At 48.4% G+C, this 18,719-nt stretch overlaps 7 protein-coding genes across 7 annotated transcripts; 4 read left to right on the forward strand and 3 right to left on the reverse strand.

Annotated features, from left to right (window-relative positions):
- Positions 1–268: 268 nt before the first annotated feature.
- On the reverse strand, positions 269–2,100 carry F5B22DRAFT_458247 (uncharacterized protein). The gene has a single exon (XM_047972039.1). The coding sequence runs from the start codon at positions 1,971–1,973 to the stop codon at positions 333–335; it is 1,641 nt and encodes a 546-aa protein (XP_047834105.1). The 5' UTR covers positions 1,974–2,100; the 3' UTR covers positions 269–332.
- Positions 2,101–7,291: 5,191 nt separating this feature from the next.
- On the forward strand, positions 7,292–8,047 carry F5B22DRAFT_634034 (Snf7 family protein; the record flags this gene model as incomplete). The annotated part of the gene is made up of 3 exons (XM_047976924.1): positions 7,292–7,342; positions 7,405–7,698; positions 7,766–8,047. The coding sequence occupies 3 exons, from the start codon at positions 7,292–7,294 to the stop codon at positions 8,045–8,047; spliced, it is 627 nt and encodes a 208-aa protein (XP_047834106.1).
- Positions 8,048–8,361: 314 nt separating this feature from the next.
- F5B22DRAFT_634035 (NADH:flavin oxidoreductase/NADH oxidase family protein-like protein) lies at positions 8,362–9,462 on the reverse strand (the record flags this gene model as incomplete). Its single annotated transcript, XM_047976925.1, has 1 exon — positions 8,362–9,462. The coding sequence occupies one exon, from the start codon at positions 9,460–9,462 to the stop codon at positions 8,362–8,364; it is 1,101 nt and encodes a 366-aa protein (XP_047834107.1).
- A 433-nt stretch (positions 9,463–9,895) lies between these two features.
- On the forward strand, positions 9,896–12,610 carry F5B22DRAFT_458317 (uncharacterized protein). Its single transcript, XM_047972041.1, has 7 exons — positions 9,896–10,143; positions 10,198–10,347; positions 10,401–10,685; positions 10,741–11,009; positions 11,071–11,189; positions 11,239–11,623; positions 11,757–12,610. The coding sequence occupies exons 2-7, from the start codon at positions 10,296–10,298 to the stop codon at positions 12,087–12,089; spliced, it is 1,443 nt and encodes a 480-aa protein (XP_047834108.1). The 5' UTR covers positions 9,896–10,143; positions 10,198–10,295; the 3' UTR covers positions 12,090–12,610.
- Positions 12,611–13,379: 769 nt separating this feature from the next.
- Positions 13,380–14,608, forward strand: F5B22DRAFT_458394 (uncharacterized protein). The gene is made up of 2 exons (XM_047972042.1): positions 13,380–14,243; positions 14,313–14,608. Exons 1-2 carry the CDS (start codon positions 13,763–13,765, stop codon positions 14,441–14,443), a joined length of 612 nt encoding a protein of 203 aa, XP_047834109.1. The 5' UTR covers positions 13,380–13,762; the 3' UTR covers positions 14,444–14,608.
- Positions 14,609–14,771: 163 nt separating this feature from the next.
- F5B22DRAFT_458397 (uncharacterized protein) lies at positions 14,772–15,629 on the reverse strand. Its single transcript, XM_047972043.1, has 2 exons — positions 15,153–15,629; positions 14,772–15,098 (listed from the first exon to the last, which is right to left on the reverse strand). The coding sequence occupies exon 1, from the start codon at positions 15,490–15,492 to the stop codon at positions 15,154–15,156; it is 339 nt and encodes a 112-aa protein (XP_047834110.1). The 5' UTR covers positions 15,493–15,629; the 3' UTR covers positions 14,772–15,098; position 15,153.
- A 1,608-nt stretch (positions 15,630–17,237) lies between these two features.
- Positions 17,238–18,678, forward strand: F5B22DRAFT_458406 (uncharacterized protein). Its single transcript, XM_047972044.1, has 5 exons — positions 17,238–17,489; positions 17,544–17,656; positions 17,786–17,861; positions 17,912–18,545; positions 18,615–18,678. Exons 1-5 carry the CDS (start codon positions 17,337–17,339, stop codon positions 18,668–18,670), a joined length of 1,032 nt encoding a protein of 343 aa, XP_047834111.1. The 5' UTR covers positions 17,238–17,336; the 3' UTR covers positions 18,671–18,678.
- The last annotated feature ends 41 nt before the right edge of the window (positions 18,679–18,719 follow it).

Raw genomic sequence — 18,719 nt, forward strand, 5'->3', positions numbered from 1 at the left:
CGCAGCATATCTCCATTTTCAGACGCAATCTGATTATGTGCTTACGGCATGGCCAGCGACTTATTCGAATACCTACAAGACAACAGGTACAACGTGCGAGTCGTATGTACACAGCCAAAAGGCTTTTAAAGCACTGCTAGCAATGCGGCAACATGTTGTCGCTGGCGCAATTTCTTCACAATTACATAGTAGGGACGGGGTGTGAACGAGACAAACGATAACTGTTAATTTTTTTACACTGGCAGCATCTATCTACCCTGTGGAGGCCGGTACCATTGTTTGGTCACCCAACGATCCTAGACGCCAATGCTGAATTCCTTTTGACCCGTCCGTTATAAACCAAGACAGACCCGCTTCCCACCGTTACTAACCGTATTATCACCCTTCCGTTTACCACCCACCCATAATACATTTTGGTTTGTTGATGCCTTCCCCTGAAGGACGAATGATCCGGATCGAGAACTAGGCGAGGAGGCATTGTTCGCCTCCTGGGAACGTAGTAGTTTTCGTTCTTCGACTCTAAGAGCCCACAATAGTGTGAGCAGTACCTCGCGGGACGGTAAGCTGGTGCCTTTTGGCCACATCAGCGGTCCTCGGCTCTGATCTCCCTTGATACCCGGGGATCCATTTGCCAGTTCGTCGACCCGATCATCACGTCTTTCAGACACCAACCGCAAGAACCCCATCGTCGCATCCATTAGTGGACGCGCCAGGATGGGGCTGCTGGTTAAAAGTTTCTGTAGAGACTTGATTCTCAAAGTCGAAGAAGCTGAAAGTGGACTCGGGATCTTGGACGACTGAGTCGTGGATCGCGGTCGCGCCGGATGCGCCGCTGACGTCGTCGCTGAGGAACTGATTGATGTCAAATTCCGGAAGTTCGGGGGTAGCGTCACTAGCCAAATGATTGTACTCAAAACCGACGGGGTCGGCTGAAGGGCTAAGTTGGTCTTGAGGGCCCCAGTGATCAATGTCAGAGGCCGGCAACAGGCTGAAATCAGCACCGAAGAGGCCATCAGAAACGTTTGTAGCTGCAGGAAGGGTAAGGTCTGCGCGTTGGCCAGCCACGATGGCGATGCTTCCACTGACGGACACTGCAGGTCGCACAACACCGCTGCTGGATGTTGTGTCACGTCAGAGGAAGTAGTCGCCACGGTCGATGGAGCCGTCACGGTTTCTGTCTGGGTTGTAGTAGTAGTTGATGCTGTCTTCATTTCTGAATCGGCAATGGGGTTGAGCTCGGGGGAGATGGAGGCTGGGTTTACAGTGCCATCTACAGTCCCGTCTTGTTCAGAGGGCATGAGAATAAAGTCTTCCATCACACCGGGATGAGGTTGTGTAGCGCCATCGGCGGACTGTTGGAAGAGAGGCTGGGAGAGGGTAAGGGGGGAGGGCTGGAAAGCATCAAGCGGCGTCGAGCTTCGGCTAACGACGCCGGCGCCTCTCCGTAGTTTGGCCAGCTCCTCCATCAGTGCCAGGTTTTGTTTTTGCTGGTTGAGCAGGGCGGACTCTAGAGCGGCGTTGCGCTGCTCGAGGGCCTCCACTTCCTGCCGCTTTCGTTCCCTTGAGGACTGGGCAGCACGACGGTTCCGGAGAACCCTCTCAACGCGCCGTTGCTCCTTCTCGTCTTCCGTCTTGGCTCGTTTCCTTGGGGGAAGGTTGGTCTTGGGTTCGGGTAGGACCTGGCCCCAGGACTTCCGCTTCTTGACGGGCTTCTTCTCGCCCTCGGCAGCTGGGGTAGCTGCGGGCGTCGCGACCGGCGCCGGCGAGACAGCATCAGACATGTTCTCATCGCCGCAGTTGGACTCGGGAGTCATGACGCTGTCGGAGGGGTCTATTGTGTTGAGTTGAGATGTGGCAAATAGAGACGGGTACAGTTCGCCACCAGGGGTCGACAGGAAGGACTCGGCAGGGGAAGCCTCGAACTTGACCTGTGTCGCTAACTGGGTGACTTGTTGATCTTCCCAGGTAGCCATGTTGGCTATAGTGTTAACCGAGGAGATAATAGAGTGTTTGGTATTATGTTGTTTCTAGCTTGCCAGATTGATTTGACAAGCAGCTTTGGTTTTCTTTTTTGGTGATTGTAGGTAGGTAGGAGGATGGATTGGTCAATCGACTATTGTGATGATAGTGGAAATGACGAAAGATGGCGTTCTACGTCCTCGCTACATGAAATGAAATACCATGTGGTTCATGGCTGCCTAGGCATTGCAAACAAAGGAGCTAGGAGCTATGAGTCAAGGCATTCGATCCATTTGCACTTGTTCTCCCGAGGCTGTGTCCCATGAGAGTCGTAGCGAGGCGTGTGAGTGGCCAGGGTGGAGACCAGACGACGATGGTGGTGGTTGAGGCCAGAGTGTCCTTTGTTGTCGGTGATGGGGAGTGGTGAAGAGTCGGCCTGCGAGGGGGGGCCCGACTTCTTTATGCTCAACGTGGCCACTTTGGCAACACCCCTGGGCCACCTTATGTCAGCCAGCCTGAGACAGCGCGGGTGGGGGCCCCTTGCCAAGTATTGACCCATTCCCGGCCAGGGAGCGCAGCAGGGAGCTAGTAACTCTGCCTTTCCCTGATGAGCGGGGCGGAATCAGGAGGAATGTCTTTCTAAAAGGGGGAATGGCCGCGTTGCCTTTTCTATTGGAGGGCCACTTCTCTACCTATGTATATACATAGGAGTCCAGCAGGCATTCCTACATGTAAAGTACCTACAGGCAATGGGGAGATGACCCCGAACATCCGATCATTGTATCAGGTAGGTAGGTGCTACAGTAGGCTAAGGTTAGGTTCTTAAGAAGCCGAGCTGGCAGTGTGTGTCCTGCAGTATGTAAATAAGTAGGTAGGTAGTGTAGGCCCGGTTGTAGCAGACATTGTCTAACACGCCAACACGCCGATACGCCGCCAATACGGCAAGGCAAAGCAAAGCAAAGCAAAGCAAAGCAAAGCAACCATCGCAGCATCAAAGCGCCTTTGCAGCCGGTCAGAAGACGACCAACAGCCCAGCCCAGCCCAGCCCAGCCCACCCCAACCCGGAACGAGCAATTGGACCGAATCTTCGTCGTAAGCCTCGAAACGTACTAGGTATGTCAAAACGCATGCACCTCCATTCCTATCGAGTGTACGCGCATTACTTAAATACAGTTCCAAGGTTGCTAAACCATCTCGCCAGTGTAGCAAGATTTGTAGGCAGATATTCCTATCTGCTTACCTAGGTTAGATATGCTACCGTACACTACTACACTACTATAGGTACGTGTAATACTCGACTACGTAACTCTCCAGGTTGGTTGTCAAGTACGTATGCAATGGTGTATTATGTATTATTAACGGATTATCCCTCCGCAACCCAAGCTCCGGGACATCTGTGCTGCGGTATGTACTCTAGAGCCGGCATCCGAGGCGAGAGATGTTTGCCGCACTTCCACCCCTCGTCGCGTTTGGTCGTGGCAGTTGAAACACGATATTACCGGTTTTCTCGGTGCAGAAATTAGGCCTCTCTCACACTTGGTGTGATGCAATGCCTGCAATGTCTACCAATAGTATCCAGTATCCGTACTTTCCAAGATACGAGGCATACACTACCAACTAGATTCCTAGCGTATGATAACCAAGGTCGAGAGAGTAGGTATACGGTAATATGGCTATAATTAGTACTTACCTGCGCTAGACGTAGGTACCTAGGTAAGCTTACAGTTGGGAGGCAGGGCAATGTGCTGCATAGTCGAGGCTTCAAAAACAATAAACGATATCGACCAACAACCCGCCACTCTCTTGCATCTGGATTTACCGCCGCCAGGCTTTTCTGGCCGGGAATTGGAAGGATAATAGATTCATGCATTCACACCAGCCTTCCATCCAACTTGAGGTCACTACCTACTTACATACATAGTACCTACATACACTACAGTACTCGCTTGCTGTGTTGTCGTTAGCGGCTAAGCCATCCAAGAAGTCGCGTCTCTCGCCCACCAATAAGCCATAAAAGAGTTGATATGCCAAAATGGCCGGCAATTCTCTCGTTTCGCCGTTCCCTCCGGGCTGCCGTCCTCTCCCGTTGCTTCCCTAGACGGATGAATAGCCTATCCCTCCGATTGACGCGAGACTGGCTCAGAATACCCGTATTCTTCTTCACTGGAGAACCATGGTCTGACTGACACATTGATTTATTACTTGACTCGCACACACCAGCCCATTACTGGCATAATGTATTACATATTGTCTCTGTAAGCCACCCTTGACCCCTGAGTAACACTATCGTGATTGCGTGATCCAGAGCGCTGGAAGACGAGCGAATCTCGGTCATAATGTGGCGCTCTAGTCTACAGTGCTGAGGACTGCCTATCTTGAATCTACTCGTAAATAGTACGTGCATACCTGCGGCCAGTGGTGGACCGAGGCATCTACTAAGCGTAGATGCATAGAAGCTTCTCGTAATCATCAAAATTTAGAGCTTCCAATCTGGGAATGTTATACCTACTAATTATCACTTACCTACCTACTGTGTACGCATACTCAGAGTTTACTGCCTACCAAGAAATGAGCCACAATTCCATGATTGCTTCTTACACTTTACTTAACGTTAGACTCCAAGGGAACATTATCAGACCAATCAAACAGAGCATCGAAGCCACACGCCCGTACAGGTAGGCATCGACTATTTTCCGTTCCGGAGCCATCTATACAGGCAGTATGACATCTACGGTCATTATTCCGTTTGCCGATTTTATCCATATAACAATTAGTGTTAATCCGCATGCATCAAACCTCCCCAAGCTTAGTGTATCGGTAAATGAGCTACACTAATGCGTCTTACCATCATCACAGGTCTCACTCAGCTGCCTCCTCCCTTAATTCTTAGGGAGGTTTTATGGAAATACGAGACGTGAGTCTAATTCCTTTTGCGTCGTCGTTTCGCCTCTCGTTGTCTTCGATAGTATTAAATAACAACGTGAACACTCACAGTGAGTGGGTTCCATCGTAAAGTCTCATGCAAAGGCGAAAACTTTCAGTTCCGATGGCCCAGACATTGTTAGGGAAGGCCCGAAATTCCCGTCGGACCTTTGACATCTCTCATCTTGGCCCGCCACCCTACAGTATATCCGAAGAATAACCCCAGAATTGGTATAACGCTGTAGAGGAACTGCATTGTGACCCACTGCACGCATTCTTACAGTAATGTGAATGTTGGCCGTTGACTGCATGAACATACAATGTAAAGACTCGCTTCCGAGGAACTCCCTACAATAGATCATCCCCCCTCCTACCGAGACCGTCTATCCGCCGGGCCAGGTCGTTTCCCCGGATCGACAGCCCGACCCAAACCTTTTGCTCTCCTAGTGGCGGGAAATAGTATACTACCTAAGTGCAGACACCTCGATTCCAGAGGAAGAGATTCCTTCTTTTCCAAGTTGATACGCCATACAGTAGCATGCACAATACCATTGCTACAACAATCGATTACTAGTGTATACTTAGGTAGAAAACCTACTCCTGTACTTAAGAATCCGCCGCCGGAATCTCCGTGTCGACCCCACAAGGTCGACTCCTTCAAGGTCAAACATTGAGCTCAGTATGGGTCTCACACGAACAACCCCTTGTTTCATATTCCGCCGCATTCCCATTCCCTCGTTCGAGCGCACGGCCAGCGTTCGATAATCCGAGATTCGCTACACTAGTGTATGTTGGCGGCGATGGAATGCTTGGGGCTATTTCTGACAGTAGGTACGCAAATACTTCATGTCAGCACTGCCTGCCTGCCTTAATTAAGTAATAGACGAGTCCTCAAACCAGCGTGTGGCATCTCGTATAAGAAAAGTCATCTCTCGCAACATGATACTACCTACTTACATCACATACGCTCGCTCCCATGACTACTTGAGTGACCGGTGTCATTAGCAACTGGCACCCTTCAAAGTTAATCAACCGCTTTGATCGACTACGAAGAACTCTCGTGTGCTATTTGCTAGACTAGCGAGAGGTACAGTTGACAAGACAGTAAGGCATTGTAGCGAATATATGCAATCTGAAACGATGCATCTACCAGTACCATATTGGATGACTTAAAAACCACAATGTTGGCTGACATTGTCCTGATCCGTCGTGTAATCCGTGAGGTAAACTCGATTCAAGCCGCGTCTAGGACCACAGCCTGTCAAGAGTCAATGTAGGATGCGACGACTGTGTGAAGAAACGCAACGAATATCTCTTGTACCTATAGTTACAAGTTCCGCGTTTCCACCTGGGTAGGTGTCATGTGAACACCGTGCTAGAAATCTTCCGTATTATCGAAATCACCCAGCATATTCTTTAAGCCGTAGTGCCATCTTGAGCACATTGAAAGAGTAGTTGCAGCAATTTGAGTTAGTAGTAATTAATTGATGTTTTGAAAGAGGTAAAGTAGGTAGGTAAACAACATAAAGTAGCATCAGCTCTACCGAGTCATATCTGGACATTATACCCGGTACCACGAGCACCACCAAGGATAAATGAATATTCCTCTGCTCCAACTTCTCATACAATTCTTTATATTTTTCTATAACAGGTTTTGGCCCATGAAGTGCTGTTCTTTCCATGAGATACCTAATATAGTAAATATAACACAAGACCAACCACCATAAATACGCGTATGTCTATGGTTTTGATGAGACATCATTTTGACTCGTACGGCGTGGTTTGCCACATGTTGCCAAACAATACCTAGTGAATCCATATAGGTATATGAGTGTGTCCAAGAGAGGAGATAAGACGAAGATAAAACGACTACGAAGTACCTAGTATACTTCAACAGGTACCTACCTAATTGACCTAAGCGCCACACTTGAAATGTGGCTATGCACTGAGTGGCTGGGGAAGTACACTGACGAGAAACTGATAAGGTTCTCGACTGATGAACGTTGCGTCATTTAGTGGGGTTGAGCCTACTGATGTCTGGCCAGATCCAGCACTAATTGACAGTAGGTGCTGGGGGAGGGGCACGCGCTGCCGCCAGTATCCAGCCAGTATCCAGCCAGTATCCAGCCAGTATCCAGCCAGTATCCAGCCAGTATCCAGCCAGTATCCAGCCAGTATCCAGCCAGTATCTATAGTGCCTATTTCGGTGCTTCAGCAACTCACTTATCACTCATACTACATAGTAGGTACCTTCCTTATGTAATGATAGGTACTCCAGACTGCAGCCTCGCCCCTCCTACTGTACACACCTAAAGTACACCATCGCCATTTGAGTCGCCTTCCGACCTTTCAATACCCGATTCCGTAACGAAGCCTTTCACTCCCGATTCCGCCGTCCGCTCTTTTCACCATGTCGAACCGGCAACTTGCCCGCGACATGCAAGTCGAATTCCAAGCTCGTGTACGTTCTCTCTCCATGTGGTCTTCAGAGAACATCAACGCTGACACCAGCCTATCCTCCAGTTCCAAGCGAAGCAAGCCCGCCGTGAAGCCCAGAAAGCCGCCAAACAAGATCCACTCTTGAAGAAGCAAATCCAAGATCTACTAAAGAAAGGCGACACCGCGAAGGCCTACCAGAAGGCCAAGATGCTGCTCTCGAAGCAGGCACTCGCACAACAGATGGATCAGATGGCCGACATGGCCGAGTTGAGCGTTGCCCAGATCCAGGCCAACAACAGCATGAACCGAATGACACACATGATGGGACAGTCTTCACGGACTATGAATGCCGCCCAGAGGAATATGAACCCCGAGCGGGTATGTGGTTTCGTCATCTTTCACTGACTAAAAAGCCACGGCGGCTGCTAACATGAACCCCGTACAGACCCTCTTAACTCTTGAGCAATTCAAGCAGCAGAACGAAGAATACGCCGTCAACAATGGCATATACCAAGACGCCATCTCCCAAACGACATCGCAGCAGGTATCAGAAGACGCCGTTCACGAACTGCTAGGCAAGCTTGCCGACGATGCCGGCGTCCAACTCAATACCGAGCTCAACTCGGCTCAGCCCTCCAAGGTTGACCCTACACCTGCCCAGACTAACGAGCCCACCGCTGAAGAAGAGGACGCCTTGCAGCAGCGGCTTAGAGCTCTCAGGGCTTAGAAGACGATGGAGGCATGAGACCGAGGTCATGCGGCTGGTACGCAAGAAAACTAGCAACCGTCAACACCAATATTGAGAGTTACCACAGATTTTAAAATTAGCAGTGGGAGCCATTGTACATTTTTTCGAATTATGTTCGTTCAGCGCGGGGGTCATTAGTCTGTTCCTGTATTCATTCCTTGTTCTTATTGAATTGCTGGTATAACTAGGTGACAATGCCTGGGTATTGAAGGCTGCGGTTCTAAACGATATCTATATATATATATACTAAGAATAATTCTAACTAACAAGCGCTTATCTTCAGATCATAAGGTCTAGGCGCTTAGACTCTCCAAAAATTGCGGGCTAAACGGGTAATCTACATAACCCTCAGCTGAGCTAGTGTAAAAAGTCTCGCGATGGTATGCATTAAGCTCGAGAGCTTCCTTGACCCTGTACACCAGGTCGGGGTTCGCAATGAAGTGTCTCCCAAAAACAACAACAATGTCTTTTTCGGGATACTCCTCGTCGACCAGTTTCTGTGCTTCCGCCGGTGTATACCCGCCGGCGACGAGGAGTGGTCCATTCCAGGCATTGTATGCGAAGTCCAGTCGTTCACTGGCTTCCAAGTCATCGCCGCCGAAAATGCGCGATTCGACCAAGTGAATATAAGCCAGCTTTAAGTGCTCAGCTTTTCGGATAATATCTGTAAACTGTGGGATCGGATCCGCCATTCTCATGCCACCAGCCAGGCTCCAAGGGCTGAGACGAATTCCCACACGTTCCGGGCCGATGGCGTCGACGACCGCCTTCATGAGCTCGTTCACGAAGCGGGATCTGTTCTCTATGCTTCCTCCGTACTCGTCGTCGCGTTGATTGCTGACGTCTTGGATGAATTGGTCAAGGAGGAAGCCATTCGCCGCGTGGAGTTCTACACCGTCGAAACCCGCGCTTATCGCATTCGTCGCCGCGGTAGCGAAGTCCTGGATCGATTGCTTGATCTCCTCAACGGTCATAGGGACCGGTACCAAACCATCTTTGGCAACGGGGATTGCACTTGGCCCTTTGGGAATAATCCCCCCTGCTTCGACCAGGCTGGGGAATACTTGTCGGCCGGACCCAGCAATTTGACAGTAGATGAAGCCGCCTTTGCGGTGGACTTCGTCGGTGATGGTCTTCCAGGCGGCGATCTGCTCCTGGCTCCAGATTCCAGGTGCATTGGCAAAACCTCCAGAGTCTGTTGGGGAGACAAAGGTTCCTTCGGAGATGATCAATGTGCCAGGAACAGAGGCTCGCTGGCCGTAGTACTCCTTCATTAATGGCACAGGCACGTACTCGCTTGTCGCTCGAAGGCGGGTGAGCGGAGCCATTGCTATCCGGTGCTTTACTTCGATATTGCCGATTTTCAACGGCTTGAAAAGGCGTGATTCAGCCATTGCCAAAGAAATATTTGTAGCGTTTGAAGAATGGAGATATGTGAGGTGTTTCCCGTGACTTGGATGTCTTGCCGATGAAGTCCTCATAACCGTGGTGTAGTCTCTCGGGCTTTTATAGACAATGAAGGCCTGGTTTGGCAGTCATCCGGCTACGGCCGAAGGCCTTCTCCTGATGACAGCTTACATATCTGTCGAACGATTGCAAATATAGAAGTGAAGACAAAACAACACGTTGGAGAAGAGAGTGGAAATAAACTATCCATCTGCCGCAATCAGATTGTTCCATATTAGGCAAGAAGTTACTTCCAATTCTAGGATAGAGCTTTTTCTAAAAAGAGTTACGGACTTGGTCCATCACGCCATAGACTGACTGGGTTAGGGGAACAGTCGTTAGCGTCTTGAGTTGGTATTTTGATTTATAATCTGGATACTGATGTATGTGATGTTTGACAACACCGCCTAGTTACGCCAGCCAATACGCCTTCGATTATGTTGATTAATCAGTCGAATAAGATCATATAACATATTGAGTTGATGAGCAAGAAGGCCTTCTGCTTATCACGGCGGCCTTGGTATTTCCTGGATAATGCCGTTAATTGTCGGCTTATATTCGAGATTCACATTGCTCAAGTTGTGTGGTTCTGTCACAGAGGTATTGCAATACAGTCCAAGGCTTATAATGTGCGAGATGAGTGCCTGCTAGGCTATAGACAATGAGCTAACAGGTTAATACAGTAGACAGACACCAATCGAGGCGCTCCAATAGATTTTATGATCTTCTCACAATAGCTGGTGCAGCATGTTTACTGGCGAACCACTTAATCTTGTGAGCAATGTTATCAACAAACCGCAGCTCGGCCGGGAGTATGAGTAGTCTTGACACAGGTAATTCAATTTTAGTCACAAATCCATGTAATACCGATACTTATTCTTGTCAGAGGGGCGATTCCAGTTCATCACGGTTCACGCTCCGAGCGGTCCCAGAAGTCCTGCTACGCGACGTTTGGCACGGTCACATGCTGTGAAACGAGCGCTTGAAAAGAAACGAAAGATTGAACGAGAGTCGAAGAAAAATTTTCGCATAATAACGATAAGAGATGAGATAGAGAGAACGCACGAGGATGTTGTAGCCATGTCGCCCTTCTCTCTGTCGGCTGGTACACTGGATCCATTTAGGACCCTTGCAGTAGATTCATCTAGACTGCAAGCACTTCTGAGTGATTGTAGGTTTCCCTCCCTCGCTATGTTTACTTCCTCATGGCTTACATAGATCTTTAGATAAAGCAAGACAGTCTCTTGAACCTGTATTCAATATTGTCACACTTGAGAGCTTTCGGTCTATTTTCCGTACCGGATTAGTTGACCCTGCTCTCCTGACTGCTGTTATGCACACTTTAGCTTTCGCGGAAGCTGGAGACGGCACAGACCGTGAGTGGCGATGGTATCAGGGCCAGGCCTTCAGCTATGTTCGTGAGAGAATAGGTACCCCTGACACGGCTACTTCAGAGCCGACGATTGGTGCCATATTGCTATTAGCTGGCGTGGAAGTGAGTCGGCCGTTGTCCGTCCCTCCCGCTAAGAGGCAGTTGACCGATATTCATTATATAGGCTCGCCTTGGAATGACATCCCAGGTTCAGCTGCATATGGACGCGGTGCGTCGACTGCTCAGCATCTGTAAAGCCAGGGGAATTACTCTCACTGATGGAATCAAACGGGCTATATTCTGGTAGGTACGCTTGAAATATTTGTTGATGCCCGCTTATTAGATCCAATAGGCAAGACCTGAATGCGTCGATTTTAGCAGGATCTCGCCGCATAGTTGATCACGCGACCTTCTCGGAGCTTCGATGGACGCGAAACTCGTGTCCTCCGAGCTTCTTCCGGCTGCCACCTGGATTCCAGATGCATCCAGATTTGTTCACAAAGGATTTCATTGAAGTGCTTGAAGATCTGCATGCCTTGCAATGCCTTCGAAATACTATATCTCCTCTTAAGTCCCAAGTCTCGAAGATGGAATATATCAATAATCATACAGCATACATTCAATCAAGGATCATGAACTTACCGAAACCTCATCCAGCTGTTTTCTGCTGTTATCTTGCTGCGTGTCTATGTTCAGTCATGATGTGCTGCAGAGTTTGGTGTGCTCCGGTCATTCCTGTAAGTAAAACATAGACATTGCAGTTTCATATTCATGTCTTCTCCAAGAGTAAAACTCGACGTTAATGAGCTAGATGATTCTTGATTTCTTCATGTGCGTTGTAGATGGGGGTACTGATCAAGCATTATATAGTCGCATTTCTCAACGCAGTTACTCCGTGAGCTGCAGCAGGCGAATGATGACCCTTTATGGGATTCCCGCCCTGACCTGCTTCTCTGGCTCCTATACAGTGGCGGCGCGTTCGCTCCAACAGCGACTACGCGTTCTGATTACATCGCACTGCTACGCTCGAATAACGGATCCAGGTTTAAAGACCTCTACAAGTCATGGTCAGAACTGCATGTAGTCATGAAACAATTCATTTGGTCGGATAGGGCATTTAAGTCTCCGGTGAAGAAGTTATGGGAAGAGACACTTGCTCAAACTAGCTCAATGCGTCATATCAATGATAGATCAACTACCTAGGTAATGTAGGAAATACCCCCTTTTCATTGGAAGTTGAGATTATACCGCTTCCGCCACAATGAGTAGAACATTCCAAACCTCAAAGAACAAGCCCTTCAAACTGAGTTCCTCGAAAGACTTATCACTGGCACCCAGCACAGGCTCAAGGCAATGACGAGATGCGGGTGGTGAAGCGGAAGCGGGGTAATTATCCGCGGAGAATGCCGAATCGTACGCGCCCAAAGATATTATTGGACTTTCTAGATTAAACTATGAACAACTAATAGAAACTCAATCGAAGTCGAATATTGAAGTTAGAGAGTGCGATTGTTATACACAGCCTGAGCCCGTTAGATATATGGTGGCTAGGCTAATCTTGATGCAAGCCATACATCCATTCATATTAGCTAATAGTGAGAGCATTGTCTGCTGAATCAGTGCATCTAGGACAGCTTATCTGAGCGTAGCTGAGCTGTTGGAAGCTTGTTAGATGTGTAATAGCGTCACATATATCTACATGTATATGCTAGGGAGAAAAGCGCATGTGACTAGGCTAATAGCAAACGAGATGATTCACCATTGCGACCTTGTTGGGCAGTATCTGCGAATAGCATAATAATATTGCCTGACCCGCGAGATGCGCTACCACTTGCACGATACGTTAGGTATGTTATGATATGTGTTCTGGGATGCTATTAGCACTTGTGAGTGGCACATATACTTCCCATTGTCGGTGGGTTAACTCGTATCACATGCTTTCCCTAATGGTGCTCTTTAATTGGATGATAAGGCATAATTACAGGTGCTGATGACTTTCAATTGCACAATACAAGCCTATATATTCTGCGAGTACATTTCATCGCCCGTTCAGCTTCCCATATAGCACCTGGAAATAGCACAGCTTCTTTTGGATACCTACTCTAAGTGTGTTGATACCGCCACTTTCGCAGATGTAACACATGTATGATGCTGTCTCTGCAGCCGCTGTGCTGGAGTATGGTTTTACAGCTTCCCCTATATCTTTAGTGTAGTCCGCTGAGTCGTCACAACGGTGATACCAGGAAATAACAAAATATCGTGCTGGAGCCCTGACACCAAACTTGTATTCTGATAAGTAGCCTACGAATCAGAATGTAGCACATAAAGGCAACAGATAACCGATAGGGCCTGCAAGTGCTGTTCTGTGCACGATCTCTATGACTGACTACTATCATCTTTTACTATACTATATTGATTCTAGTATGATATGGTGCCGTTTTTGTTACCTGGGTTGGATCGGTACATAAGTCATGACTTCATATGCTGCCGAGCGTCAAACTTGATAATACCCTCCAAAAATGTCACGTGAAACCACTCAATGCATGAGCTAGACATTTAAGTGACACTCTATGAGGCGAACTTTTGTATTTTGAGGCGAGCACTAGCCGGGTGCGATATAGTTGGCTGTTTGTATGACGATGGTGCATAATCACGTACATCGGTCGTAATGTGGGATAATCTTGTATTGTACTAAGACATATACCATGACAGCATGACGAAACTATAGCTTTAAAGAATATTGGGCGTTCTTACTATATAGATATAAATGTGTCCCGCAATGCATTTGCACTTGCTATTCTCCATGAATAAATCATTTTAGCACTTTGCTACGTTATAAAATACTTTCTAGTGCATTAGACAAAGAATTGCCCATCATGGACGCTGCGTCGACGGCAATCAATAAGATGTTTCATCGAGGATCCAACGAAGATGAACTAGCTTCCGGCAAGGCCGCTGGTGCCGGTCTTGGTAAGACTGACTCAGCATCAATTGACAGGACTACTGCGGACGCAGTCGAACACGAGAAGATCCATAAGAAGCACCAAGAACGTGAACAGAAGATCGTGGATAAAGAACGCCACCAGGATCACTACAAGACCACCGTTCAGCCGCTGAAGGAGCGCCAAGTGATGCCGGAGGAGCATCAGCATACGCAAGCCGACACGCAGAGACACTATGTCGATCACCGCGACAGCGAGCGTGATGCCAAGACGATGCTTGAGCGCAAGCAGAAGCAGTTCACCAATACTAGCGAAGAGTTTGGTACACAACACCAGACAGTCCAAGAGCCGACTGTGACGCGTGAACACGTCCATCACCATCTTCATGAGACGGTTCAACCAATCATTGAGAGGGGTTAGTTAGCTACTTCCTCTGCTACGCGCATTCGCAATGATCTCTCGTTCCCAGCTAACCCTCGCGTAGAAACTGTGATGCCGTCTGTGACACACAAGACTATTCCCATCAAGGAGGTGCATCAAGAACCTTCCATTGATGAGGGGATCACGAGGAATGCGGCTATGACCAAGGAGGAATTTGAGAATCGTACGCGCTAGTGGGGTTTACACATGTGTTAAAAGGGATTATGGGTGTATGATTATTCAGATGTTATCTTGTATAATAAGTTGACATGTTGTTGTTTACATAAAATATCGAGGCGTCGATGTTCTGAAATCGTACCCAAGCGGCGCTCGCGTTGTGATTGATAATTATGTGAACGGTGCCTTCAGTTGATTGTCTGAACTCTTGACCGTTGCACTTGTCCAAAATACACCGTCGCGAAGCCTGCCTGCGAAAATATGACACGGTTGCTAGACCTATAGAATAGAACTTCGTACCGTTACCAACTCATTCACGCAGGAGCTGCGGATCGCTCGACATGCATCTCATGGCATAGGAGTGAAGGTAATCTGCTGACCAATAATCGAGAAATGGTAGGCATGAGGTTTTGAATGTCCAATGCTTCGAACCAGCCCAAGTACACTATGGCGAGTTGAGATATAAGCTGTTATATGTACATGTCGAATTTGCTGCATCCAACATAGCGAGAATTCTGCTGGCATAAGTATTACCATAGTTTACTGATGTAAATGTTTCATCGGACTAAAACATGACGCTCGAACTTGCTTGTCCTCCGCAGGTGCATAAGTAGGGTTAACGAACTCGTACTTCCTTCCTCCAAGTAACCCTAATCCTCAGCAGTTCGGGCACCTGAACAATATCAGCATGTACACTTCATATTTAGTGGCATTGATTCTAAATTACGTTATAATCTGATGTAGGCAGGCTCATATCGATACCCGTCAATCCTGACCTCATATCCACCTGTCACACCAAGGGGGGATTCAAGTCTTTTAAACCCCACAATGGGCCGCCGGACATTCACTACGGTGCCATCTGGCATGATCTTGCGACTCTCAATGGTAACTTCGGGGTCGAGGATGGTGAAGACAATTAAGACCAGAATATCGATTGCCCCGATAGTAATAGCTGCCCCTGACGTGCCCTGTATGATGATCAAGGCGATCCAGGCAATGGTAAGCGGGAAAACTAAGGCAACAGAAAGCCATGTTGGCCACGGACGGCGGTACACTGTTTGAGGCATCTCGAACGAGGATTCCGATTCCTAAGAGAAGTGATGATGCCAAGTAAGAGTAGCTAGGCTAGGAGATTTATCATTATCACGGGCGCAGTGTGCCTGACACTAGCGTGGCAGAGTAGAAATGGCTAATGCCGATCAGAGGGCTGACACCTTGCATTGGTTATGTACTTAACATATACCTAATATTTGGAATCTAATATTATGTAGGATGACGGCAGCATGCCGCCGTCTTACCCTTGGGACACTGTTGAAACGATTCTAGGGCTAGATTATCCAAGCTAGACATGGAACTCTATCTCTGGGGCAATCATAAATACTCTCGCCAACGCACGTTACATATCTAGAGGTAGGTGTCAACTCTAGATATGCCGAGGGCGATATTCAATTACTACCTAAATAGCTGTGCCTTTGACACCTGTGCTCGCCAGGCTCCGATAAGTTTGGTAAGGATATTGAACTCAGCCACCTAACATATCGCGTTGTTCACCTACTCTACAGGGCTTTAATTAACGCAGATAGAGCGATTTTGGAAACTCAATATCTGAGCCTCACTGTGATCTCGGTCCCTAGCTCCCAATGCTCAGCTTTAATTTGTTGCGCATGAAAACCTCTGCGTCCTGACCCAATTGCACATTACTGTGCCGACACAGCTGCAGCACAGGCATGCCTGTCGGGTTTTCATCGTCAGCACAATCTAACCATGGAAAGACAAGAAACTCAGCGAGTAATCAAGAGTATCATACCTTTCTCTGCCTGTCGGCATTGTCTTTTCCATCGATGCACTGCAGCGTCTGCGCATTCCATCTGAACTCGTTATAGCAGGCATTGGCGTCAATCACAGCCGCGCAGTCGTCGCTAGCTATCATCTCCTGCGTACAAGTTTGCGTCTGACCGAATACTCGAGCGGCCAGGCTCAATAAAAGTATACCAGGGAGCTTCATGATACAGGTCTCGGTGCAGGATGACCGGGTGTTGTCTGCGGTGGATGGTAACGTCTGCCTGGCTGCCGAATTGAATTGATGATAATGCACAAGCGGAATTTAGATTGTCAAACACGTCGTAAGGAATGTTTGGATGACATCAAAACAATTATAATTATCGAGGTCATGAATTTGCCATGTTGGCCTACTGGAAGCGACGGGGGTCTTGCATGACGGACTCGTTTCCATTTAGCCGAATATATGAAGGCACCCAAGATCCAAAATAGTAACGAGATTCGAAATGGGGAATCGCGATAGCTTCTATTCGTCGGAAGATCTATTAGCCCTAATTAAGTATGCCTTGTTATCATGGCATGCAGGGCAAACGAGTCGCCGCTCATCAAAGTTCAGGGGCATCCCTAGCCTCATGGCATATTTACACGGCATCTTTATTGATTTGAGATCGTCTATCGTCAGTCCTAGGTCACCATCGAGGACAATGGGAGAGACAATACCTCAGACTCTCGACTATAGAAGAAGAGAGATACGCTTTGAGAGGGAAAAGGGGGTGTTCTTCATCAGAAGAGGTCCGGATCAACCATGGCATTGGCCTACAAGTCCCGAGCCAGACGTACTTCTCCACATTAACCGGTATCAATGACGATGAAGCTCACCAATTATAGATTGTTCCGATATTGACCAAGAAAGGTCTCCGAGACTGGATGTAAGGATGGCAGTCTGTAGGGGCTGGGGGCAACGGCAGTGGTTCGTGCGAGAGTATTCAGTTATTGATGGGGTTGTTGACGTGGCATGGTATGAAAACGAGCAATCTCCTGCCTAGACTTGAACTTCAGACTACAGCTTGCGCAGTCAAAGTCATTCCTGATTTCACTGTAGTTATACGCAAAATCATAGAGCTTTACGAAAATGGTACACAAGCTCGTCGCTGCCTTGGGGCTACTCGCGCCCACGTGGGCACTTCTTAGGTTCCCTTGTTCTCAGCTCACCGTCCAGCGTTTGGATCCTCTCGTCAACCCGGGGCAGAACCCTTCAGCCCATTTACACCAGGTTGTGGGAGGAGTGAGTGACTCTTTGCCCGTTGTTTAAGCTGATTGCTGAGCTCATTTGATGTAGAACTCATTCAATACCACTATGAACCCTGCAACACATGATCTTGCTAAGCTCTCGACGTGCACTACATGCCAGTTCTCAGAAGACTTCTCTAACTATTGGACTGCCGTGCTTTAGTAAGTCACCTCGTTCTTGATCCTTTTCTTTCATGGTTCAGATCTTGTATGCCTCTTCGCGAAAAACGCCTGGCCCCTTTAAATGGGTTATGACACGATATGGACGACTGCTGACCTTACACCTCGCAGCTACCGTGCGAAGAACGGAACATTTAAACGTGTGCCACAGAGAGCTCAGGATAACTCGCAGAACCAGGGCGGAATGGTATTGATACATCACTTGTCTTCTTGAAATTTTGCTAACGCTGCTTCTAGATGGTCTACTACATGACAGACGCGCTATTCGACACGGCTCAGAAATCAACCGTAACAGCTTTTAAGCCTGGCTTTCGCATGCTCGTCGGTGATGCGACGTACCGCAACCGTGAGCAGTCGCGCAAGTGGCGCCAATTGACTTACACATGCATGAAAGACGCCAGCACCCGCGCCCCCGAGACGATCAACTTCCCAACGAAAGCCTGCCCATACGGCATCATGGCCAACCACCGGTTCCCAACGTGCTGGGACGGCGTGAACCTCGACTCGCCCAATCACCAAGACCATGTCGCCTATCCGGAAAGCGGCACCTTTGAATCAGGCGGTCCATGCCCATCAACCCATCCCGTAAGACTGCCTCAGATTCTGCTGGAAACAGTCTGGGACACACGCGGCTTCAACAGCATCGACGCCTCGGATTTCGCGAACGGGAACCAGCCGTTCGTCTGGTCCAGCGGCGACGCGACCGGGTTCTCGGACCACGCCGACTACGTCTTCGGATGGAAGGATAACGCGCTCCAGAAGGCCATGGACGGACACACGTACGTATCTGCGCCGATGTTGAAGACGCAGAACGTGGCCACGCAGAACCAATGTAAGGTCGCTGATAAAGTCAACGAGCCTATTGATGGCTGTAGGTCTTCACTCTTTTCCTCTCACCCTCTCTTCGATGTTTGGATTGATGCTTACACTGCGTGTTTAGGGCTCAAGGAGCTTCCTGGCACCAACCCCGTCGTGAAGAGAGAGTTCACGGCTTGAGAAAGTAGAGATAGTCTTAAGGTCCAAAGTACCAGTTATTAGCCTGTGA

Source organism: Xylaria bambusicola (assembly GCF_022495145.1).
Source record: "Xylaria bambusicola strain CBS 139988 unplaced genomic scaffold F5B22scaffold_6, whole genome shotgun sequence".
In the NCBI taxonomy this organism is placed as follows: domain Eukaryota; kingdom Fungi; phylum Ascomycota; class Sordariomycetes; order Xylariales; family Xylariaceae; genus Xylaria; species Xylaria bambusicola.

Coding starts and splice junctions, on each gene's coding strand:
- F5B22DRAFT_458406 (XM_047972044.1), top strand. CDS start 17,337: ATGGTACACAAGCTCGTCGCTGCCTTGGGGCTACTCGCGCCCACGTGG. Junction 17,657..17,785: donor TATTGGACTGCCGTGCTTTA/GTAAGTCACCTC, acceptor TACACCTCGCAG/CTACCGTGCGAAGAACGGAA. Junction 18,546..18,614: donor CAACGAGCCTATTGATGGCT/GTAGGTCTTCAC, acceptor CTGCGTGTTTAG/GGCTCAAGGAGCTTCCTGGC.
- F5B22DRAFT_458394 (XM_047972042.1), top strand. CDS start 13,763: ATGGACGCTGCGTCGACGGCAATCAATAAGATGTTTCATCGAGGATCC. Junction 14,244..14,312: donor TCAACCAATCATTGAGAGGG/GTTAGTTAGCTA, acceptor ACCCTCGCGTAG/AAACTGTGATGCCGTCTGTG.
- F5B22DRAFT_458247 (XM_047972039.1), bottom strand. CDS start 1,973: ATGGCTACCTGGGAAGATCAACAAGTCACCCAGTTAGCGACACAGGTC.
- F5B22DRAFT_458317 (XM_047972041.1), top strand. CDS start 10,296: ATGTTATCAACAAACCGCAGCTCGGCCGGGAGTATGAGTAGTCTTGAC. Junction 10,348..10,400: donor TATGAGTAGTCTTGACACAG/GTAATTCAATTT, acceptor TATTCTTGTCAG/AGGGGCGATTCCAGTTCATC. Junction 11,624..11,756: donor GGTGTGCTCCGGTCATTCCT/GTAAGTAAAACA, acceptor AGCATTATATAG/TCGCATTTCTCAACGCAGTT.
- F5B22DRAFT_458397 (XM_047972043.1), bottom strand. CDS start 15,492: ATGCCTCAAACAGTGTACCGCCGTCCGTGGCCAACATGGCTTTCTGTT.